The 21,463-nt window shown below is 34.3% G+C and overlaps 2 protein-coding genes across 2 annotated transcripts in view; both read right to left on the bottom strand.

Moving 5' to 3' along the window:
* Positions 1-12,129, bottom strand: part of LOC132565497 (multiple epidermal growth factor-like domains protein 6) — a 34,170-nt gene extending 22,041 nt beyond the window's left edge. The window contains exons 1-24 of the mRNA XM_060230147.1: positions 12,060-12,129; positions 11,208-11,372; positions 9,388-9,498; positions 8,780-8,884; positions 8,187-8,291; positions 7,660-7,767; positions 6,958-7,062; positions 6,588-6,692; positions 5,952-6,053; positions 5,690-5,794; positions 5,463-5,564; positions 5,008-5,240; positions 4,669-4,774; positions 3,771-3,872; positions 3,422-3,523; positions 2,882-2,983; positions 2,617-2,718; positions 2,328-2,429; positions 2,006-2,107; positions 1,732-1,833; positions 1,365-1,466; positions 954-1,055; positions 446-547; positions 26-127 (exon numbers count right to left, since the gene is read on the bottom strand). Of these exons, the coding sequence (XP_060086130.1) occupies positions 26-127; positions 446-547; positions 954-1,055; positions 1,365-1,466; positions 1,732-1,833; positions 2,006-2,107; positions 2,328-2,429; positions 2,617-2,718; positions 2,882-2,983; positions 3,422-3,523; positions 3,771-3,872; positions 4,669-4,774; positions 5,008-5,240; positions 5,463-5,564; positions 5,690-5,794; positions 5,952-6,053; positions 6,588-6,692; positions 6,958-7,062; positions 7,660-7,767; positions 8,187-8,291; positions 8,780-8,884; positions 9,388-9,498; positions 11,208-11,372; positions 12,060-12,129 (2,644 nt within the window). The remainder of the gene's footprint in view (positions 1-25; positions 128-445; positions 548-953; positions 1,056-1,364; positions 1,467-1,731; positions 1,834-2,005; positions 2,108-2,327; positions 2,430-2,616; positions 2,719-2,881; positions 2,984-3,421; positions 3,524-3,770; positions 3,873-4,668; positions 4,775-5,007; positions 5,241-5,462; positions 5,565-5,689; positions 5,795-5,951; positions 6,054-6,587; positions 6,693-6,957; positions 7,063-7,659; positions 7,768-8,186; positions 8,292-8,779; positions 8,885-9,387; positions 9,499-11,207; positions 11,373-12,059) is intronic.
* Positions 12,130-18,346: 6,217 nt separating this feature from the next.
* On the bottom strand, positions 18,347-21,001 carry LOC132565495 (uncharacterized). The gene has a single exon (XM_060230146.1). The coding sequence runs from the start codon at positions 20,999-21,001 to the stop codon at positions 18,347-18,349; it is 2,655 nt and encodes an 884-aa protein (XP_060086129.1).
* Between the last annotated feature and the right edge of the window lie 462 nt (positions 21,002-21,463).

Genomic DNA, 21,463 nt, shown 5'->3' with positions numbered 1-21,463 from the left:
AGACAGGTCAGTTGTAAACACTTACAGATACAAGTTCCCTGATACAATGAGTATCCCTGGTTACAGACACATTGGTTGGATAAGCGATCACAATATGCATTCTTTCCACATGGTCCTCCACATGGTACTGAGCAAAATGTAAACAAATGCATTTACTAGACTACTTACCTAAGAATGGCATGGAAGATTGGATAGATAATTTATTATATGCATAATGCAAAACTAGAAGAAAGTTAATCACCATTAATACTTGATTGTCGATAATTGTTTCAATACAAACATTGTCAGAAAGTTTATTATATACATATACAAATAATGGTATATTTCTTGAAATGAAAGCACGTATATTGTTTATTGCAGAATCAAAACTGTGATATGATAACGGATCTTCAATTCATGTACCTAGTGATAACAATATCCGTCACAAATAAGAAACCTAACTCACGTGTACATGTTCCATGATAGAGGATATATCCTGTATTACAGACACACCGGTTGATTCCTTTATCACAGTACGCATTGGTTCCACAGGCTCCTCCACACGGTACTGTAATATAACAAAGACTAGTAATCAACATTGGGAAAAAACATCTTGTCCTATATTCAAATTTGATTTACTTTTGTTACATATTACACGCGGGTTACAAATGTTACAAATATATAATGTTTGAAGACAGACAAAGACTGCCGCACAGAATAGTATTAAAGACAGTTTTGTGAATGATTTAAACGATGTACAAGAGAAGAGACTTACTTCTTTTGTTCACATTCTTCAAGAGGTTTGAATTATTTGGTAATCCGATATGGTATAAAATCTTATTCACATCAACATTTAAGCGTAGATACATTTTGCACTAAATATCATGTCAAGGATAAATTAATATCAGTATATTATTTAATATACTGAAATATAATGAAAACTGGTAAACAAAACGAAATTAAATTGAACGTACAGACACAGGATCCGTGGAACAACATGTATCCCTTGTTACAGACACACTGATTACTGGACTTGTCACAATAGGAGTTGGGTCCACATGATCCTCCACAGGGCACTGATTCACAGCGAAACATGATATTATCGTGCACAGATATGTATATCAGTGTCGCAATTAGTAATTTAGATAATAATTATAATAATGCTAAAAATAAAACAAAATGAATTAAAAACCAAAACAAAAGATGACACAGGAGAGTGAGAATATTTTAACAATCATCTGGCATATATTTTGGTTCTGATAGTTCTTTAAAAAATCTGAAATTAATCTCTGAAAGCGTACACTATCATACATTATTGATTTGTCTCACCTGTCTCAGCAGTGATTACTTAATTCCATTAATAAGCAAAAAGTAAACTAACTTACATGTACATGATCCATGGAAAAGGAAATACCCTTGGTTACAGACACATTGGTTTCTAGATTTATCACAGTAAGCGTTGGGCCCACATGGTCCTCCGCATGGCACTGAAAATAAGGTAACTTCTATAAAAATCGTTTCGAAAGCTATGGTTTGCAATTTCAGCTTCATAACATATTTTTATTGGTAATTCCTCATTTACAACTTACAATTATTCACGTTAGTAAAATGCTTTTTATATATTCTAATTGTTTTTTCTGTTTATCGGCATCTGAATGAGTCACTATATTTTTTCAAAAATAGTTATTGCTAAAATATCAGTAAACAGTAAGTTGTCTTAATCTTCAATAACTTCCGGTTAGACATACTTACAGACACACGATCCTTTGTATAGCATATAACCTTGGTTACATACACACTGGTTGCTGCTTTGGTCACAGTAAGCATTACCTTTGCAAGGTCCTCCGCAAGGCACTGTCAATATATAGAGTAAAAATCACAGTTATAAGGTTTAATTTATCTTGTTTGGCCTGAAACTACACAAAGGTTTCATAGAATAAATTGAACACAATAATCTAATATTTACGAGAACTATATACATATATACATCATATTTGTGGCCCAATCACATTTTTACAACACTTACGTGTACATGAGCCTTTGAATATAACATATCCTGTATTACAAACGCATTGGTTGGAATGTTGATCGCAATATGCGTTCTTGCCACAAGGTCCACCACAGGGCACTACAACATAATTGCAAGTTTAGATTCACGAATTTGATTCACTATGCACATGAATTTCACTCCTATGTTTTGTTTTGAATTTTTGATACAGAAATCACTTTAATGGCATATCTTCAATTTTCTTTTTTTCCCCTCAGTATTCTTATGGAGAGAACAGAGTATATTGATAGAATGACTTATGGATATACCGGTAAATGGTATTCGGTCAACTTTTACTTACATTGACAGGAACCTGAGAAGAAGATATATCCTTTGACGCATACACACTGGTTTGTCACTGAGTCACAGCGGGAATTGGGTGGGCATTTTCCTCCGCATGGGACTATATAATACATCACATTTAAAATTATTCTATAGGATGCATTCTTCAGAAGTATAATCCAAGATTTGAGGTTGTGTAAATATCTAAATGCGTGTAAATACAGTACTCGTGAGACATGTATTTAAATCATAAACATGTGTTTATTAATATATTATATCTTACTTCAAAAATCTAATAATAGACTCACGAGTACAAGATCCATGGAACAGGACGTATCCCTTGTTGCAGACACACTGGTTGCTGGACTTGTCACAATATGCATTGCGTCCACATGGTCCTCCGCATGGCACTACCGATAGAGTTACAACATATAGGTGGCATTGTGATATGACGACCCTAGATTAGTTTCTTTAGTAATGACAGTAAGTAAGATACATCAATACACTTTTGCATTCATTTGTGTTTTGATATCAAGCTTTACAAACGATTTTATACTTTGTATGTTTACGTACAGACACATGATCCATGATACAGTAAGTAGCCTTTGTTACAAACACACTGGTTCTTGTTCTTGTCACAGTAAGCGTTAGGTCCACATGGTCCTCCACATGGCACTACACATAAAAAGTAACTGTTATGTATTTCGTTTTACTAAGAAGAGTGATCATAATTAGTTGATTTTAAAAATAGGTTCCTCAACGTCGGAAGCAATCAGCAATCGATGAGATAATTATAATATCTGAAAATGCTGATCAATTCTTTCCTGCTTATCAGACCAATAATAAGAATACTAAGACTTTAGCATTTCAAGGTCGCATTCCATATTTTTATTGAAAGTAGAAAAAAAAACTTTGTTATTTTGAGAGGTTTTACAGAGGTACATTAATGATGGTTTATATTGTTATCTGCTATGAAATTGGTTGAATCGCCGCCCCCGAATACACAGGCACGTAGCACTCACCTGTACACATACGTACTTAAAAACCATTGACATAATTTAAACCAATACAAAGCAGGTAAGAACAGTAGCTAATATGAATATATATACTTACATACACACGAGCCTTTGTATGACATATATCCGGTGATACACACGCATTTGTTGGAGGGACGATTACATCGTTCGTTAGGTCCACATGGTCCACCACATGGCACTGTAAATACATACCTTATGTTATTCTCAAAGTAAATATGATTTGGTCATCAAATATTCATCAACATAATAAACATATCACGAAAGCCTTTATATACCTTTCAATGAACACAAAATATTTTCATCGCACATGTTATAATATATAAAACTTAAACATTAGACACTCGTTCCAGCAATGCATCGTTATATATGCTATTGATTAATATCTGTTATAGTAGTATTCAAAATAAATTTGAAATTGTACTCACGAGTGCAGGCTTTTTTGTACAGGATGTAACCCATGTTACAGACACATTCCTGAGACTGCATGTCACAATGTTCGTTGGCTTTACAGGGTCCTCCACAGGGTGCTATTAATAAAAATAAGAAAATACTATATGCAAGTGAATAGAGTCATGATTCGAACACAAGATAGATGGAACGACAAAAACATATACTGTCGAACCTCGTTGTCTCGAACTCTTTGTGACCATGGGGAAACTTTGAGATGACCAAATATCCGATTTAAGTGGGTTCGAATGTTTTGTGTAAAGTTAGGCAAGGGCCGACGAAATGCTTTCAATTAGACACGGTCTTTAGTTAAACGAGTTCGAGGTAACGAGGTACGACCATAATATGAAAGAAAAGCTTTACATGGAGACAATTTTGATTAAGGTAAAGGTTTGTTGAAAAGTAACACCTGATTCATCGATGACGTCCGCAAAACAAGTCTTGATAAATCCAAGGAAGTAATGTTACGTACTCAATGAGAGCAAGGTTTCTTAAAACAAAACAATCAGCTTTACCAACTAGCATCGAACTCTTGCAACTTCATATTACCTTAAATAAATGTAGAATTTCTAAATAAGCTCATTGTGTCTTGCATAGAACTTCACCGTATTCCTAATATCATATTCCTTGCATATATTGTTTATTTAATGAGTGAAATTATGCTTCGTTGTTACTTTAGTGTTGAAAATGATGGCATTGGTGAGGTGAGCAGCTCGCAATAATAAAAAGAAAAAAAAAAAAAAAAAAACCAACTCAATAAACCGGAGGATACGTTGTTACTCGTCAACAAAGTTTTACGTAACGTTTTGACTATCTAATTTGCAGAGGATTTGGTATTGGTATAAGGAATAGCCATGTCGATAGTCAAGGACTCACCATCATCATTCTTAATTGTTACAGTAGTGGTTGTAAGTGATCCGAGAGATCCACCAGTGGTAACATCTGTTAGAGATACTGTAAATGACTCATTAGGTTCGTAAATCTGCAAGTAAGGCATTATACAACTACTTTTAGGAAATTCTGGTAATACAAACATTCAGAGAGATATGAAAATGTTAAAAAAAACATAAAAGTGAATAATACATTTCAACTAAGATCTGAAGATCGTTATAATAAAGCCAAATAAAGTCAAACTACATCATCTATATGATTCACTTTACGCTCATTAGATAATATGTTAAGTATGAAGGTAATTGTAATCTGGCTATGACATACCTTATCATTAACAATTTTGATACTGATTTTTTGACTTGAAACTCCGCTCTTGAAATTGACTGTTCCCTTGGTGCCAAGGTAGTCTTTCTTCTGCACGGCAGTGCCGTCGTTGCTTTTCCATGATACAACATACGTTCCTGAACTTCCCTTTGTCCTCACGACTTCTATCTGTACCTGACCGATATTTTCCTCTACAGAATAACTAGGGCGTACGAGAGAGAAAACGCTTGGCTCTAAAATATAAAAATAAAATAATTCAGTGTCAGAATATGTGTTGCTGGCAAACTTTGGCTGTATTGTTATGTAGTTCAATGTCAGAATATATGAATAATATATTTTGTATAATGTACATATTGTATCTATCTGAAATATGTCTCATGACAAATTTATCATATCGTGTAGAATATAGTTTTTGTACATCACTACAGAAGAATTTTACTTTCTGTATTACTTACCGCTACATCCCTTGTACGGATCTCCGATAAATCCAGCTTTACATTCACACTCGTTATTGCTGTTACAGAAAGCGTTCTCTCTACATTTCCCTCTACATGGTACTGTAAAAACACACAATTTTAATTAGTAATTAAATGTTTGAGAAGTATTTACACAGAGGCGTGTTGAAATTATATTCAGTTATACAGTCATGCCATATTTATAATTAATTAGTAATCATACATACCATCACATCCCTTATAAGGATCTCCGACAAATCCCTTGTTGCAGCGACATCGGTTACTGCCGCTATCACAGTAAGCGTTCTTCTTACATTTTCCGTCACATGGCTCTAAAAGGAAATAGTTGTGTTCCCAAATTAGAATCAAGATAAGAAAATGTATAGGTTCCAGAAAAGCAGAGTACACGTGATTAGAATTTGAAAACTGTCTAAAATAAATGATGTTTTGATAAATAATACCGAGCGATGATTCAAGAACAATGCTTACTTCCACATTTGACGTATGGATCTCCAACCAGACCTTCCCTGCATTTACATTTGTTGTCTGTATCACAGTAGGCAGTCTTAGCACATCTGTCGTCACATGGTTCTGGGTTAAAAAGTAAGATGGATAATGCGATTTTCTGGCAAATGCAAAATCAAGAAACCTATTTTAGACAAAGACGTTATATTATTTGATGAAAAAATAATTTGCATGAAGTTTATATTCCCATAAAGTAAATGGATTGCTGCTTTTTGGGTTATCAGCATTGTTTTCATACTGCAACCTCGATGAAATACATTGCATCTCATGTTGTTTATCATTTGGCTAGCAGTAGGTCATTTACGGTGTAAATTACATAAGGCATCCAGACCATGCAAGTCTATAATTCAACATTTCAAATGAATTCATCTATAGATTCTTCCAAATATGATCTTGATAAATGTAGCACACTTTATAGTTCCGAATACACGCAAACCTATATAAGACCAAAAGTATAAACTTCGGACAGGAAACAAAAAGAAAATACCAACATGTCAACACAATCATTATCCAAACTAAAATTCAATAAAACTAGGGCAAAAATGAACCCCTGAAAAAGTACAATGAAATAAGACCACGCTTTCCGGAAGTGTAACTTACTTCTACAGCCTACAGTTGGTACTCCTATATATCCCCTATTACAGTAACATTTGTTGTCTTTCTTGTTACAGTAAGCGTTCTCCTTACAGGCGTCGTCACATGGTTCTGGAGAAAATAAACTTCCAAATAGTTTTGTGTTTTGGCCGAGTTATGAAATGTATTTCTTAAAATGATCAAGCTATGTTTATAACCTGCGGTCAAATTTATGTGGCCTCAGTGCAAAATGAAACAAAAATGGAATCTAATAATGAATTAGCAATGGACATTTCAAGTGTAAGGCCTTGTAGGTATTACATAAAAATAATAACATAATTGTCTTATATTGTTAACTCAGTGGTATATCAAGGAGAATGAAATAGATATCACATACTGGCACATCTTGTGTAGGGGTCTCCCACCAGTCCAGGATTACAGTAACACTTGTTGTCTTTGTTTTTGCAGAAGGCGTTGAAAACACATTTTCCTCCACATGGAACTATTAGTAGACAATATTTAAATGACATGTTTGAGTTATTTGATCAACTTCCGTTATTCCTAAGTTAATCAATAAAATACCAGTATATGTAATCTTATTTTCCTCCAAAAGCATATTATGTACACGAAAAACACCAAGAAAATACCAACATGCCAACATAACCATAATCCAATCTCAAATCTCATTAAAATAGGGCAAAATATGAACAATAAAGATTTACATGGACACTCCTGATAAGGTGCAAGGAAGTGTAATCAAACGTGAAAATGCTTTTGCAATATTATAACTGAAATACAGTTGTTTTTTTTCTTTTGTGGACAGACAATTAATATCAGGAATACAATAAGCTAATGACGATCATTCATAATATAATATGTTGTACTAATCATAAAAGCATCAGCATCGATATTTAGAAAAGGTATGCAAAAGTTCGCACTCATGGAATTTGATGCTCAGAATGTTTGATCGACCCCTTCAATCATATTCTTGTCAGAAATACCCTTCAAACCCTGCTGTTAATCAATGATAAGGAAATGTATTGTGTTGGTGTGATTTATTTGATTTATTAAAACGTGATATATATATATATATGTTTACCTTCACAACCATCCTTGTAGGGATTACCAATGTAACCTTTGTTACAGGCACATTTGTTAGTTTTTATATCGCAGTAGGAGTTTGATGGACAACTGCCGCCACATGGAACTGTGCAAATCAAAAATAAGACATTCATGTTTATTTTCAATCCTTCATCCATGTTATATCCCATGCATTTTTCCATAAACATGTGGAAGTCTCTCATTGTTTATAATATGTCAAGATATTTCGATGGACGTCGCATAATAAAAGACTGGTTATGAGAGATCTACCTTCATAATCTAATATCAAACTTGTAACTGCTGGAAAAACGTGATTTCAATAAGTTGTGTTGATTATAATTCTAACAAATCAGAATGTCCCGTTATCGAAATTTAGAATATGATTTCCAAATAGTTGAGAAAAATATCTCCTGATAATAACAAAAATCCTTAAGTGCCTAATGTTTTTTTCTACACATATTGTAGAAAAATATTCAATTTCCATCTGAAGCTATGGAATGTTGAACAATGAACCTTAATACTTACGTTCACATCCCTTGTAAGGGTTTCCAAGGTATCCGGTATTACACACACATTTATTGTCTGATTCCCGGCAGTAGGAGTTAGCCTTACATTTATTATCACAGGGGACTGTGAAAAGAAAATCAATACTATAAATTATTAACTAAATTCATTAAGCCACCTTGCCCAAAACATATTATATATTACATTTGTTCTATTAAAGATAGAATTTAACCTGTAATTTTTGGGACTCATAAATTTGAGTCATGGTCTCATGCTTTTTTTATATCTCTTAGTATTGGAACTTTTGTAAATGGTGTTACGGATCCTGCAAAAATGCTGTTTAATCAGTATTTAAATTTTGCTAAATGTATATTCATTATCTAAATGTAACTATAACAATTCCTGGAATGGTTGATAGAATGGAAAACAATTCCTCGTAAAGTATCTAATAGGATAAACAGAATTATTTACTGCATGTATATAAAATATTCCATAGCTAATGTTGGTAAAGGGCGAATCCATATTTTTTTCTATATATCATAATTAAGGTGGTGAATATGCAACAGAGTATCACCACACACCTGCACAACAATCTTAATGTAAATTGTACTCACTGTAACATTTGGTTATAGCACTTCCACTGTAGCCTTCCTTACATTCACACTGATTGGTTATTTTATTACAGAAGGCATTAGCGATACATTTACCACCGCATGGTACTACAAAGAGTAAAACGACACTGTTACATCAAAGCATTATGACTGCATTATTAAAGTGTAAAACGTTAATGCATTTATCAGAAGCAAACTTACACTCTTATTAATCAAATATTATGTGTCTTGCAATGCTGTCACTCTATCAATACACATTAAATATTCGAAACAGAAAATCTATTACCTTTAATATATGTGAGTAGTTATTTACATAATCTCCCCCTCCCTGGAATGTCACGTCGTATGTAAATACTATCTAAAGGTTAATGCATGACATTGTGTTTAATTAACAATAGACCTTTCTTTCCGCTTTTCAAATTTGTCATCAATTGAGGACGAATGTTAAAATTTAACAGCAACAGAAGCACAAAATAGTTTAATTGATAGTTATAAGGATACTTTATTCCTGTGCTGTAATAACGATTCTGTTTCATAATTGAAAAGGTTAAAATTATTACAATTATTACGAAAAAAGAATCAATATTCAGAGATATCTATAACGTTCATACCATCACATCCCATGCTTGAGTAGGGATCACCAACGTAGCCTTTTTTACAGTGACATACGAATTCCTGCACGTCACAAACAGAATTCGGTCCACATTTGTCCCAGCATGGTTCTGCAATTTAAGATATCAAGGTCAACTTCAATCCCATTGAAAAAAGAGCACAAACGTTCTTAGATTATTGTGATGCGCAAATACTAAGTAAGACATATACTGAAGACGTCACTGATTAGAAATGTCGTAATTCTAGGATAAAAAACTGACGATTAACTAACATCATTTCAAATAATGTATATTTAAACGGTTGTTTTGTGATATTATTGTCTTAATGTACTTGATAACGGTTAATTTTCGCTTTCATATGCGTAATTATCTTCAGAGTATAAAGAATATGTGTAATAATATCTGTTGTTTAACATGTGAAGCCTAATTGTCATGAAATGGAAGATGGTACGAGAGAGACATCCGGAAGTAGCAAATTTCGACTGAAGAGTTATTAACAGTAAAGTCAGTATCATAGAGCTGATTTGTTCTTCTAAAAACAACCTCCCTTTTTTTTTAATTTTCGGAAATAATTTTAGCGTCTACAATACAATCTGCTTAATCAGATATACTTAAATACACTGAACCGTACATGTACAGCCACTAACCACGTTTTATACCATGTCAATAACAGCAGGGTTCACACTTGTTATTTTAAGCCGATTTCTCTGTACCGCCCCCTACATTTCAATACCTTGAACCCACAACATCATTTAAGGTCCAGTAAAAAAGAAACAGCTGTACACTTTTGTATTTTATTCATTATTTGGTATCTACTGAAGCTATTGATAAATCAGACTATAAAGTTCTTAATCTCTTATGTATCTTAAGTGCTAATTAAATATTATTGATATGGTGGTATGGTATTCAAGACTTGTACACCATTTGAATATGGACAGATACTAAGTGTTATAAAGTGTGCAGTTCTGCAGAGCAGCTGAAAGAACATATTGCAGAAAGATATTAAAGCAATGCTGTGGCGTTTGGTTTTAAAGTGTTATACTTATCATATTATTAACCACCTTGAAGAAAGATTTTAAAAAGACATAGTAATGAACAAAATGAAGAGATAAGGTGTTGAAAGCTGAATTAGTATATTACACTGTTGTCAGATGATTCCAACCTCCAAAGAAGATACCAGATCGCCAGTTTGCTAGTTTCGATAACGAATGATTAAGAAGAATACTCTACTTTTTAAAAGACGAATTAATATAAAGTGAACATGACAGGGTAATAGATGACAAACACCTTGCATTCCTTAAATCAAAACAATAATGCGACGTGTCTAGAACACATCAAAGAGACAAACTTCCGTACAATATTATAGAAAAGTCCAAGTCATTCTAATCCATATTGTAAACATTAACTTAAATAAATCACTTTCTAAAGAATATATAGTTTCTTAAATTTCTTCATCTACCCGTTACACAAAATAAATCAAAACTATGATTTCATATCAGTTATAATATAAGGATAATATCATGATTCATGAAATTTCCTTATTAATATGTCACATTTTCGAGATTTTGCTGAATTTGAAATAAAAATTAATTAAAATGTTGAAATGAATCTCACTGGAAGACGAGTGTTTATCCTAATTGGAAACCAGAAATTTGGTATATATTATCAAAGCTGAAACGAAAAGACATTATGTTCATCGATCACAGATTTAGAAATTTAGATAACACGAACCAATCATTATCTGTATATCATACCGCTTTTTCATGGTGTTTTTGTTACTGTTTATGAAAGGTTCGTTGCGTTTAAGAAAGAAAACGTACGATCGCAGGGATGTTTGCTGTCGCCTTTGTAGTTAGCTTTACACACACATCGTCCATTTATGAGGTTAGCATTTTCACAGCACCAGGTTTTGCCTCCTCCGGAAGATCCTCCTCCCATGCCACCCATTCCACCCATTCCTCCCATTTCACTGTAGTGATCGGCCACTGAATACAAAACATTATTGAAATATTAAATATTTTTTGTTGGGAAATGAATAATGTGAAACATATACTTTATTTGATATTGATAACATTTAGAAAAATATTGTAACTTTTATCTTTAAATTTAAAATTTGAATGAAAAAAAAAATGAACAACACATAATACGAACATCATTTAAAACCTTACCTATTGTCATATGCAGAGAGCATATGGCATTTTAACTCCGAATGATTCATAAAAATTTACTTAAACGAAATAAAATATGTCCATAATATCGCCGGCTAGCAAAAACAAAACAAATAAATATATGATATAGCTCAACGGATTTGGAAGGGTACTTATGTACATATAAGAAATAAATAATTGCTCCATTGCAATATATACAAAATATAAAGACTGGCAGTTCTTGAAAGCAAAGTGTGAAAGATATTTTATAAACATCTAAGATAAATAACCTCGGGATAAGAGAACATTTCTGATTTTAGCAAAGTAATGATATTTCGCCTCTGAACTTGCAAGTGACAAGCCTCCCTGCAGAGTTACATAGTTGTATATAAAGCATATAAAGTATATAAAGAGAAGGTATCACGACAATCATGCAATATTTGTGTTAGGCTTCAATATTCTAAATCAAGAGATGGCAAACGGAATAACAGGTAACAATTATAACAAAATCGTGCTAAAACTTACATGTAGACACGACCAGCGTCAGTGTACATATCCAGAGACTAAAACCCTGACTCTGTTTGGGGAAAGCCATGATTTCGAAATGGTGATTGAGCCCAAGAAGGAGACAAACAGTTTCCTTTTTATATTGAGAATAACAGCTTGTAGAATTATAGTCTCGTGTCAAAAATTACCTATGGTTCAGAATAACATTTTACGTGTAATTTATTTTCTACAAAGAGTTGTGTCATTTAAATGAAATATAAGTTTTCGGAAGAATATGATCATGAACAAAGTATACAATTAATGGGCGAATTATACGATACCATATAATCGTCTTATAATGGCACGGTGGTCAACAGATGTGTCAATTGCTCTGTCGACGAAATGTGACCTTCTAAAAAGTAAGCTATTTCCATTAATCGATGAAATAATGTTGGTGGGTTGCTGGACGCTCAATGTGCTTGCAAAAATACGATTTTTGTGAGTTCATTACACTAAGTAAAACACATTTATCAACAAGACATATATTAAGGTATTTTTGCAAGTGAAAATTAAGATAAGCTCGATTCACTACAGGGTTGGAGTGGGAGGAGATTAGAGATCACCTTGAGATCTGTACATAAAGTAGATCATACCGCATTCGAATCCTAGTGAGAACCAGGAAGGTTAAGGAAGGGTACAACATGTACGATATAGTGAATAGACCAATGCACTAATAACAGTGCAGAAAGCCTCCAAATAATGACACTACCCTGCACAGAGACGTTATTTGATGTATTAATACAGTTCGTTTATTTGGAGTAATTAAATCGTCGACGAAATTTATGAATGAAATATGAAATAGAACTTTATGAACAATAACTTTCTTTTAACGTGTATTTCAGAAATAAAGCACGCAATTATGTGCTGCGTAATTTTTCTTTATCGCTTATCTTCATTTAAGTGTCAAGTATGTGACAACTATGCGCATGACTATCGATAACATATGATTAAATATTCATATTTTGGTGTTTGTACTCAGAAAAAATAAAGCACCGCAAAAAATTATGTAAAGTCTGTATATTCAAATTTATCGTCGATTAAGCATATATTCGAATCTTGAAGATTTACAAAACTTGATCTTCATTTCGATAGAGGCGCTACATCATTAGCATATCGTTAGAATATCTATAATCTGGCACAGATGTTTGTTATTAGACCAGCCAATCAAAACCACAATATAATGACCTATAATATGTAAACTGTATGTTTAGTAGATTCAAAATTTACGTATAATGGCATAACGTATAGAAAGTCACTTCGCTTTCATTGGCTCTTATTATAATCAATCAGAACGAATTTATATAGATTTTTTTATTGGCGTTATCACATCTTTTCTTCTTTTTCATCAAATGTTTTCTTCAAACAAAGAATTGTCATCAAGCGCTCTTCATGCTGTGAGCATAATTAAGGAACGGTAAGTCAGTTTTTAACTGTTAACATCATGTCTGTTAATATGAGCATTCAAGATGTCTTGCAACTTCGATTGTTCACAACTATGTATATATTTACAATTAACCATGAAGTTTAACTCTTTAACTTTTGCTATGTTCATTGTCATAAATCATTTATGATGCTGGTCTCTCACGCACGTAGAAATATATATTATGGATGCATAATTCCGACGTGATGTTATTCTATCAAATATTAAGTTTGAATTTCACGCGCTTGAAATGCGCCCGAAATTCAGCCATTTATAAAAATATTGAAATTTTGCTATAATTCAATCACAATTGAAACGGGAATAAATTTTACATAACCACTCTAAAGTTATTACATTCTCTTGAGTTCGGATGTAGTTATCCCCGATAACCTAAAACATTACTTAAAAGGAAAAAAAGACTAATATAGATTAGTACATTTATGTGTGATCGCATCTTTGGTTTCATCAGGTTTCAACATTTTAGGCATTTGGTATCACTAGCCATTCCTAGAAGGACGAAGCAATTGCATGATCCAGTTTGATTTGTTACTTGACTATATATTGTCTAACTATAAATATGCATTGAAATGTGCTGTTCAATTATATGTCCTCTATAAATCCTTTCCCTCTATCTAGATCATATATGTATTTGATTCATTGAAAGTGAATGTTAATACTTCTATGCTGAAATTAGGTTACAACATGAATGCGAAATCCAGTTTGTTTATATTCGCGTCTATAAGGAAAATAAAAGACAAGGTTAAGTCATTTTCGTAAATGGAACAACTTCATCAAGTATTGCCGTATTCCAACTTATTGAAATATATTCATGATTTCGTTTTGATACACATTATGTGTTGCAATTGTAGTTAATTCATTTTAATCAGCACCTGTTATTATTTCTTCTCAAAATATGTTATCGTTTTGATAGTATCTGTAGTAACATGACGTCAAACACGTGTCTTGATATTTTCAATCAAATGCATTTCCGTTTACGCCAAAATATTAACCACCCAACATTAAAAACTAAAGCAAACCAGTTAGCTCGTATATCTTATTTTTGGAATCTACATAAGAATTTTAGTTGTGTTTCACGGAGAGGACTGAGATAGAGAGTAATTTCAATTGTATATACGCAGGCCTCCAGACCAGTGTGTATATGAATCACCATCCCTCTCAAGATGAGGTCCTCCTTAGCAAACACACCCGTCACTGCTGTGCGGATTTCCGGCGGATCCCTCGTCAAGAGCGCACCTGTTGGTTACGTGGTTACAATAGGAGTGTGGGATATATCGGCCATCACACGGAACTTTGGGTAACAAGACCGATAAATATTCTCCTTAAAATCGGAAATCAAAAATTCATCTAATAACGAAGTTGTTTACAATCAGCTTTCAGAAATCATAGCCCTTTATTATTTGCAACGAGCACTTGACCTATTAGGATGAATTTTAATTTACACACTGTACACAGACAATGATTAGACTGGTATGCATTATACCTAATTTACCTCAGCATTACTATGTGACGTCTCCGATAATCCCCTTATTGCGTGAACGCTTGTTTGAAACCCTGTAGCAATAGGCGTTGACTTCTCAGAAGCCTTTACAAGGCACTGTATTGAGAAACCATATTTAAATGAGAAAATTATAAGCCAGCTTTAACCAAAAATCAAATAAGCATAAAATGTGTTGTTTTGTTATTTCATGGAGATTTACAAGCTGAAAATAAGCAATCGGTCAAAAAGTTCCTTTAGAATTATAAGGATAGAAACACTGTGCTTATCTTAACTAACTAAAGACAGTCAAGAAGTAAAGTTGGCTCTAACCAACATGTCTTAGAGAACGAATTCATGCAGGAAAAAATAGATCTCTAGTTTTCGGAAATACGACTTGATTTAAGTATTGGATTGTAATCATAATTATCCTTAACACATACACTGGCATATAGATGGAGGGTTTCCAAAGAATCCTCATTATACAGCTGTTCTCTGTCTCATTATAATATGATATACAGCTCCGTCCACATGACACTGTAATTACAAGTCATTGTGTTTTTCGTGACACATTTCAAAAATGTTACAAAGGTTTGGTTTTGGTTCCAAATGAAAGTTAACTACTGAACCTTTAATCGGATAATAATTATGAAAACTTAAATGATGAATATATCATTAAAACCTGTATTGTTGGTGGTCATGTCGGAGAACGACAAGCAAGATTCACCAAATGGACACTGGAATAGATGGGGGAAAAATAACTCTTCCTTAAACTCTATATACAGCGTATCAATATTCACCAATAAGCAAAAAAGTTCACAAATCCTTGAAAACTGATTTTGATAAACAATGGGGAATTCGTTCCTTCGGGTCACTTAGAAATGATGCAAATTCTTTACAACAGATAATCATCATAAACAATGATGGCTCTCCGACTTAAACATACAAACACGACTTCATAAGTATAAATAAAAGGAGGCGACTATGCAGCTAAATACGCTCACTCTTCTTGAACACTTTTTTTCTTTTCTCGTTTTTTCTGACGGGTTTCTTGTAATAATGCTTTTGATTCTATTTTGCCGTTTTTTCTGGAAACTCATATTTAAATACTACCGTTGTTAACGTGTCGATATTATCCCGTTACTTATAGTATATAATTACAATAACGAATTAGTTCTTATTATCATTGAAACCGAAGGTCGGTTTTCATACTAATGATAGCAAATACCTGATACACGACTCATGACGGAGAACATATATAACACACATAGGTTAGATTCGCGGTCACGATGAAACATACACAGGTGTTACCAAACTTACATAAAACACTCAGGTACACAACAGATTATGATGTAATTACATCTTACAGTTCCTAATACATATCTTTGCAACATATTTGATTTTAACTTAATTTGTTTTGTAACCAAAACGATTCTACATTCGCTTTTTTGATAGCAAATCAGGAACTGTGATATGATATGATCACATTTTAAGTTTTAAATACAAACGCCACATAACGAAAAAAACAATCAAACCCAGCACCAATCAGACAAGTGCTACTAGTTTTTGATGGCGCGGTATGTAGCAGTAGCCTCCCTTTAACTTAAAAAAACAATATGATATATATCTTGCATGTACTTGGGGCACAGGACCATTACTATCAGATCTAAATAGAGCTTAGTTTAATAGTTCAAACTACACACTTACAAACACAGTATCATCACTATCTGATCTTAATAGAGCTTAGTTTAATAGTTCAAACTACACACTTACAAACACAGTATCATCACTATCTGATCTTAATAGAGCTTAGTTTAATAGTTCAAACTACACACTTACAAACACAGTATCATCACTATCTGATCTTAATAGAGCTTAGTTTAATAGTTCAAACTACACACTTACAAACACAGTATCATCACTATCTGATCTTAATAGAGCTTAGTTTAATAGTTCAAACTACACACTTACAAACACAGTATCATCACTATCTGATCTAGTTCAAACTACACACTTACAAACACAGTAAACTAGAGCTTTGTTTAATAGTTCAAACTACACACTTACAAACACAGTATCATCACTATCTGATCTTAATAGAGCTTAGTTTAAAGAAAGTGCACAGTACTTCTGTCCATTTAAAGTTCGACCAAGGACATGCAAGAACATGGTATGGAAGTCTTTGTTCACTATTCGTAGTCTTTCGGAATCTCTGCCAGGTTTGGAAACGCTCGTCAACACACACGGTTTTGTTTAGACAATGCATTTTCTAAGATATAACAAAATGACCGTCATTAAAACATGCAACTACGTGTTCTTACCTATATGTCATACCACGTATATTATACGACATATGCGCTATACAGACTTGAACAATTACAGAACCATTTGTCAATTGTTGATGTGCTTTCTTTAAATAAGATTGTTTAAATCTACACAGGTTGTCATAAAACATTGAACACAGCATGAAATAGGTTTGTTTACAAGCAAAATTATATCATTTATAATTACCATTAATGCTATACAGGACACATGAACGCTTATATTTATAGTCTATTCTCATGCCAGAGTGTGCCAATAATATGCTACTGTAACTCTGTTGGTAACCTGTATGTAAAATGTACATGGAAAAAAAGAGTTAGAATTTTTTCATGTTATAAAGTCTACACCAAACGCAGATATTAAGATTCAAATTCTTATAAAGCACATATAGCAGGATTATAAACATTACAACAAAAGCAGCATGAAAAAAATGTAACTATTATGTTATAGACAGACAGGCAGACAGACAGACAGACTTTATTTCCTCTTTTAGTGATATCGTTTGTTTCTTTTTTACATAGCCTGCACACCACTGTATTCCTTTCATACCGATACGACAGTTTTATTAGTTCTCCTAGCGCCCATGTGCAATCTGGAAGTTCAAGACTTAATATCCAGAGTGGATTAGGGCCTGGATTGGAGTGAATCGCACCATACGTTCCTGATAGAACTGAATAGTTCATTGCTTCCCGCCACTTTTTGAAATAAAATTCCTCCACTATCCTACAAGAATAAGTTTTCCACGATACGCGTGTTGGACAGAAACCCTCGAACAAGAAGTCAAACAGATTTTTTGATATATCGAATTTAGCCGCAGTAGCAAATATGTCGTGAATAAAACTTTCGGCTTTAAGAGTCATGCCACCAAAAGCAAATGCACACAGTCGAATTAAAAACAGAATTTCCCAGGCGTATTTGTTGCTCGCAGAGCACAGCTTGTTCCAAAATAATAATTTTCTCATGTCGACTTCGCCGGATATGTCTAACAGACCAATGGCGCGTGTTGTCACTAGCTTTGGAGATGTCTTCTCAAATCCTTGACATCTCCTTGCTATATATCTTTGTACAATTTCGAGCTCTCGCACGGATTTTTGTGTAGGATTGGCCCACAATTCGCAACCGTAGAGAATGCGTGACTGTACTATAGCCTTTATTAGTGTGACGCTTGTAAACGGGTTCATTCCTCCGCTGTGGATACCTACACTTATCAGTGAATTCAACGACTTTCTCCCTTTTTTTGCACGACGTTTTTATGTTTTCGTCGCAGCGAAGGTTTGAAGTAAGAGTGATTCCTGCATACTCTTTCACAGTGACCCAGGCTATAGCATGCTCACCAAGTTTGCACTCTGTTCTCGGAATGTGTTTTGACGTTCCATTGTGAAACTGCATCAATGAGCTCTTTACTGGATTGTAGTTCAGACGCCATTTTCTTGAAAATTCATAAACCATATCAAGGAGGCATTTGAGGTTACCAACTGAACAGTCCATAAGCAGGGTATCGTCGGCTAGAAATATTGCTGGTATGTGCAGACTATGAATATTCAGGCCATAGCTAGATGAGTCAAGCTCGGAAATAAGGTCATTAATCATAACAAGAAAAAGCCATGCCGACAAAGTTCGACCTTGACCGACGCCCTGTTCGACTGGATAGGGGGTTCCCTTTTTTCCCTCGTATAGCACATATGACGTCACTCCCTCAAAAGAATTCGCAAGAATACGCCATATTTTACCGTTAAACCCAAGATTGTAGAGCTTAAACAGTAGACCATTAATCCAAACACTATTAAAAGCTTTTGCATTATCTAAGAATGCCGCGTAGACCTTCGTATTGAGCTCAAGGTGGTGGCAAATGGCTTCCCTAACAGTAAAGGCAGCAGTAATTCTTCCACATTTTGATCTGAAACCTTGCTGAAGACGATGTGGGAAGTTAATTTTTGTGCACACTTTTGATATCCTCTGGTATAACACTTTTTCAAATATTCTTTGAAGCACAGGTGTTAGCGTTATGTCACGGTAGTTATTGACATCCAATCTGTCCTTTTTTCCACCCTTGAATAATGATATGACGATTCCATGTTTAAAGCATAGTGGATAATCTTCAATTTCCAATATGACATTAAACATCTGAGTTATCAATTTGAGGAGTTGCGCACCGCCGAATCGAATATGTTCTAACACAATGTAGTCGTGGCCCCCCGCTTTACCGTCCTTCATGTCTTTTAAAGCATTCAATACTTCCTGTTCGGTAATACGGCCTTGACATACACTATTCGCATTTAGATAACTAATAGCACGAAGCTCGTGTACAGCGGAATCTATCTGATGCCTATGCACAGGGTCAAAGTGTTGTTTTTCTATGACACTAGCAAGTTCACTGTAGTGATTGGTCCATGCTTTACGGTTGACATCTGCGTCGCGCGATATCTTACCATTGACCCGTAGTTCTGATGTTTCATAACCTTTGACCTGTCGCGAACGGGCAACTTTATAAAAAGTTCCAACATCAACTTCAGCTGTTTCCGCCAGTTCCATTAACTGCTTGCGTTCATATTCACTTCGAGCAATTTCAAGTTCTTTTACAAACATGCGTTTACATAATTTGTATTCTCTAAACGCGTCAGAGTCCATTCCACGTGGTCTGCCTTCAGCTATCCATAATAAACGTTTTTCACGCATTGAAGCATGTAATGCCTTTACTTGGTTATATTTCCAATACGGCTTAAGAAACGAACGATATTTTTTCATAGGAAGAGTTTTCTTCGCAGCCTCGTGCATACAACTGATTATGTTTTTAAATTTGTTCTCTAGAGAATGCACATCACACGCAACTGCCCGAAGACTATCCTTTTCACAAAGTTTCCTACTAACATTTTGCGCGTATTCTAACTTTTGCTTGGCCGTGCATTTTTTCCAGTTGACAGAATTTACACTACACACGTGCTTGCTTAAACAAACAGGAAGTTCGTAACGTAGACGTATAGGAAGATGATCCGAAACATTTAAGTAATGATCATCGAGAATAGTGCAATCACATACACAATCAATTTTGCTATTTTCGATGAAGACATGATCGATGAGTGAACCTAGCCCGGCTTTGGAAACATAACTTACTGACATGCCCTTTGTCCATACTTGAGAGTTAACGGAGATCAGATGGCGCTCATTGATGAATGTTTGTAATATTTTACCTCTCTCGTTTGATTTTTGGTGATTTTTTATTCCAAAAGATTTGTTTATCTGCGCATTAAAATCACCCATTAGAATCACATGCCCTTGTTGGGAGAACCGATCATAGAGGTCCGATACACACCTGAGAGTGTCTACATATACCTTTTTAGAAACATTCGTAGAAGGCATAAGAGCCCCTATTATAAACATGTGTGAATTGCCGCGAAGTTGAACTGAACAGCATACAACCCTGTCATTCCCTTCATTTAGAATAGGTGAAACAGCCATATCTTTTCGCCACATAAATGCAATTCCAGCGAATCCACGATTACACTTTCTGTTTTCAGGCTCTAACGCTATTCGTGCATCACAAACTCCATATGCTTTGAAATTGTTATCAATGGTATTCAAGAAATTCATCTGCTCTGGAAGAAGCCAGTGTTCCGTTATCAACGCAATGTCCGTGTCATTTAACAGCTTAGATAGCATGGGAGTTCCATACATAATACCCCGCATGTTCCAGTTAAGCAATGAAATTATGATACATAGTATAAACGCTAGGTATCTATTTAGCATTGTGAATGTCATGAGGATTGGTTATTAGAACACAGTTTACCAGCGAAGCGATCACGATGTTTCCATTCGCGCACGAGCACATTTTCTGGCCAAAAATGAGGAATAATCGCCTGCTCGAAATCTTGCTCTCGAACGTTAAGCCGGGCTGTATACGTCGGTTCTCTACCTGACCAGTATTTGATTATTTTCATATATGTTACCTTTACACCGGCATCTGCTGCATATGTAACAATCGAGTCAATTACATCATCCTCTGAGGCATCAGCAATAATTCTAGACATAAGAAGTTGTCGTGTTCGCGGCTTACGCTTTACTCCGCGAAATTTGTATGAGGATGAATTTTCCTCAGACAGGCCAAGCTGCTGCTTTGTATTGTACCCGAAGAATGTAACGTTTCGATGT

Source organism: Ylistrum balloti, unplaced genomic scaffold, assembly GCF_031769215.1.
Source record: "Ylistrum balloti isolate Yb309-2 unplaced genomic scaffold, AGI_CSIRO_Ybal_v1 Utg369724, whole genome shotgun sequence".
In the NCBI taxonomy this organism is placed as follows: Eukaryota; Metazoa; Mollusca; class Bivalvia; order Pectinida; family Pectinidae; genus Ylistrum; species Ylistrum balloti.
This window is presented reverse-complemented; position numbering and strand designations above follow the sequence as displayed.

Excerpts from the sequence above, each read along its gene's own strand:
- LOC132565495 (XM_060230146.1), bottom strand. The coding sequence starts at position 21,001 with ATGCGGGGTATTATGTATGGAACTCCCATGCTATCTAAGCTGTTAAAT.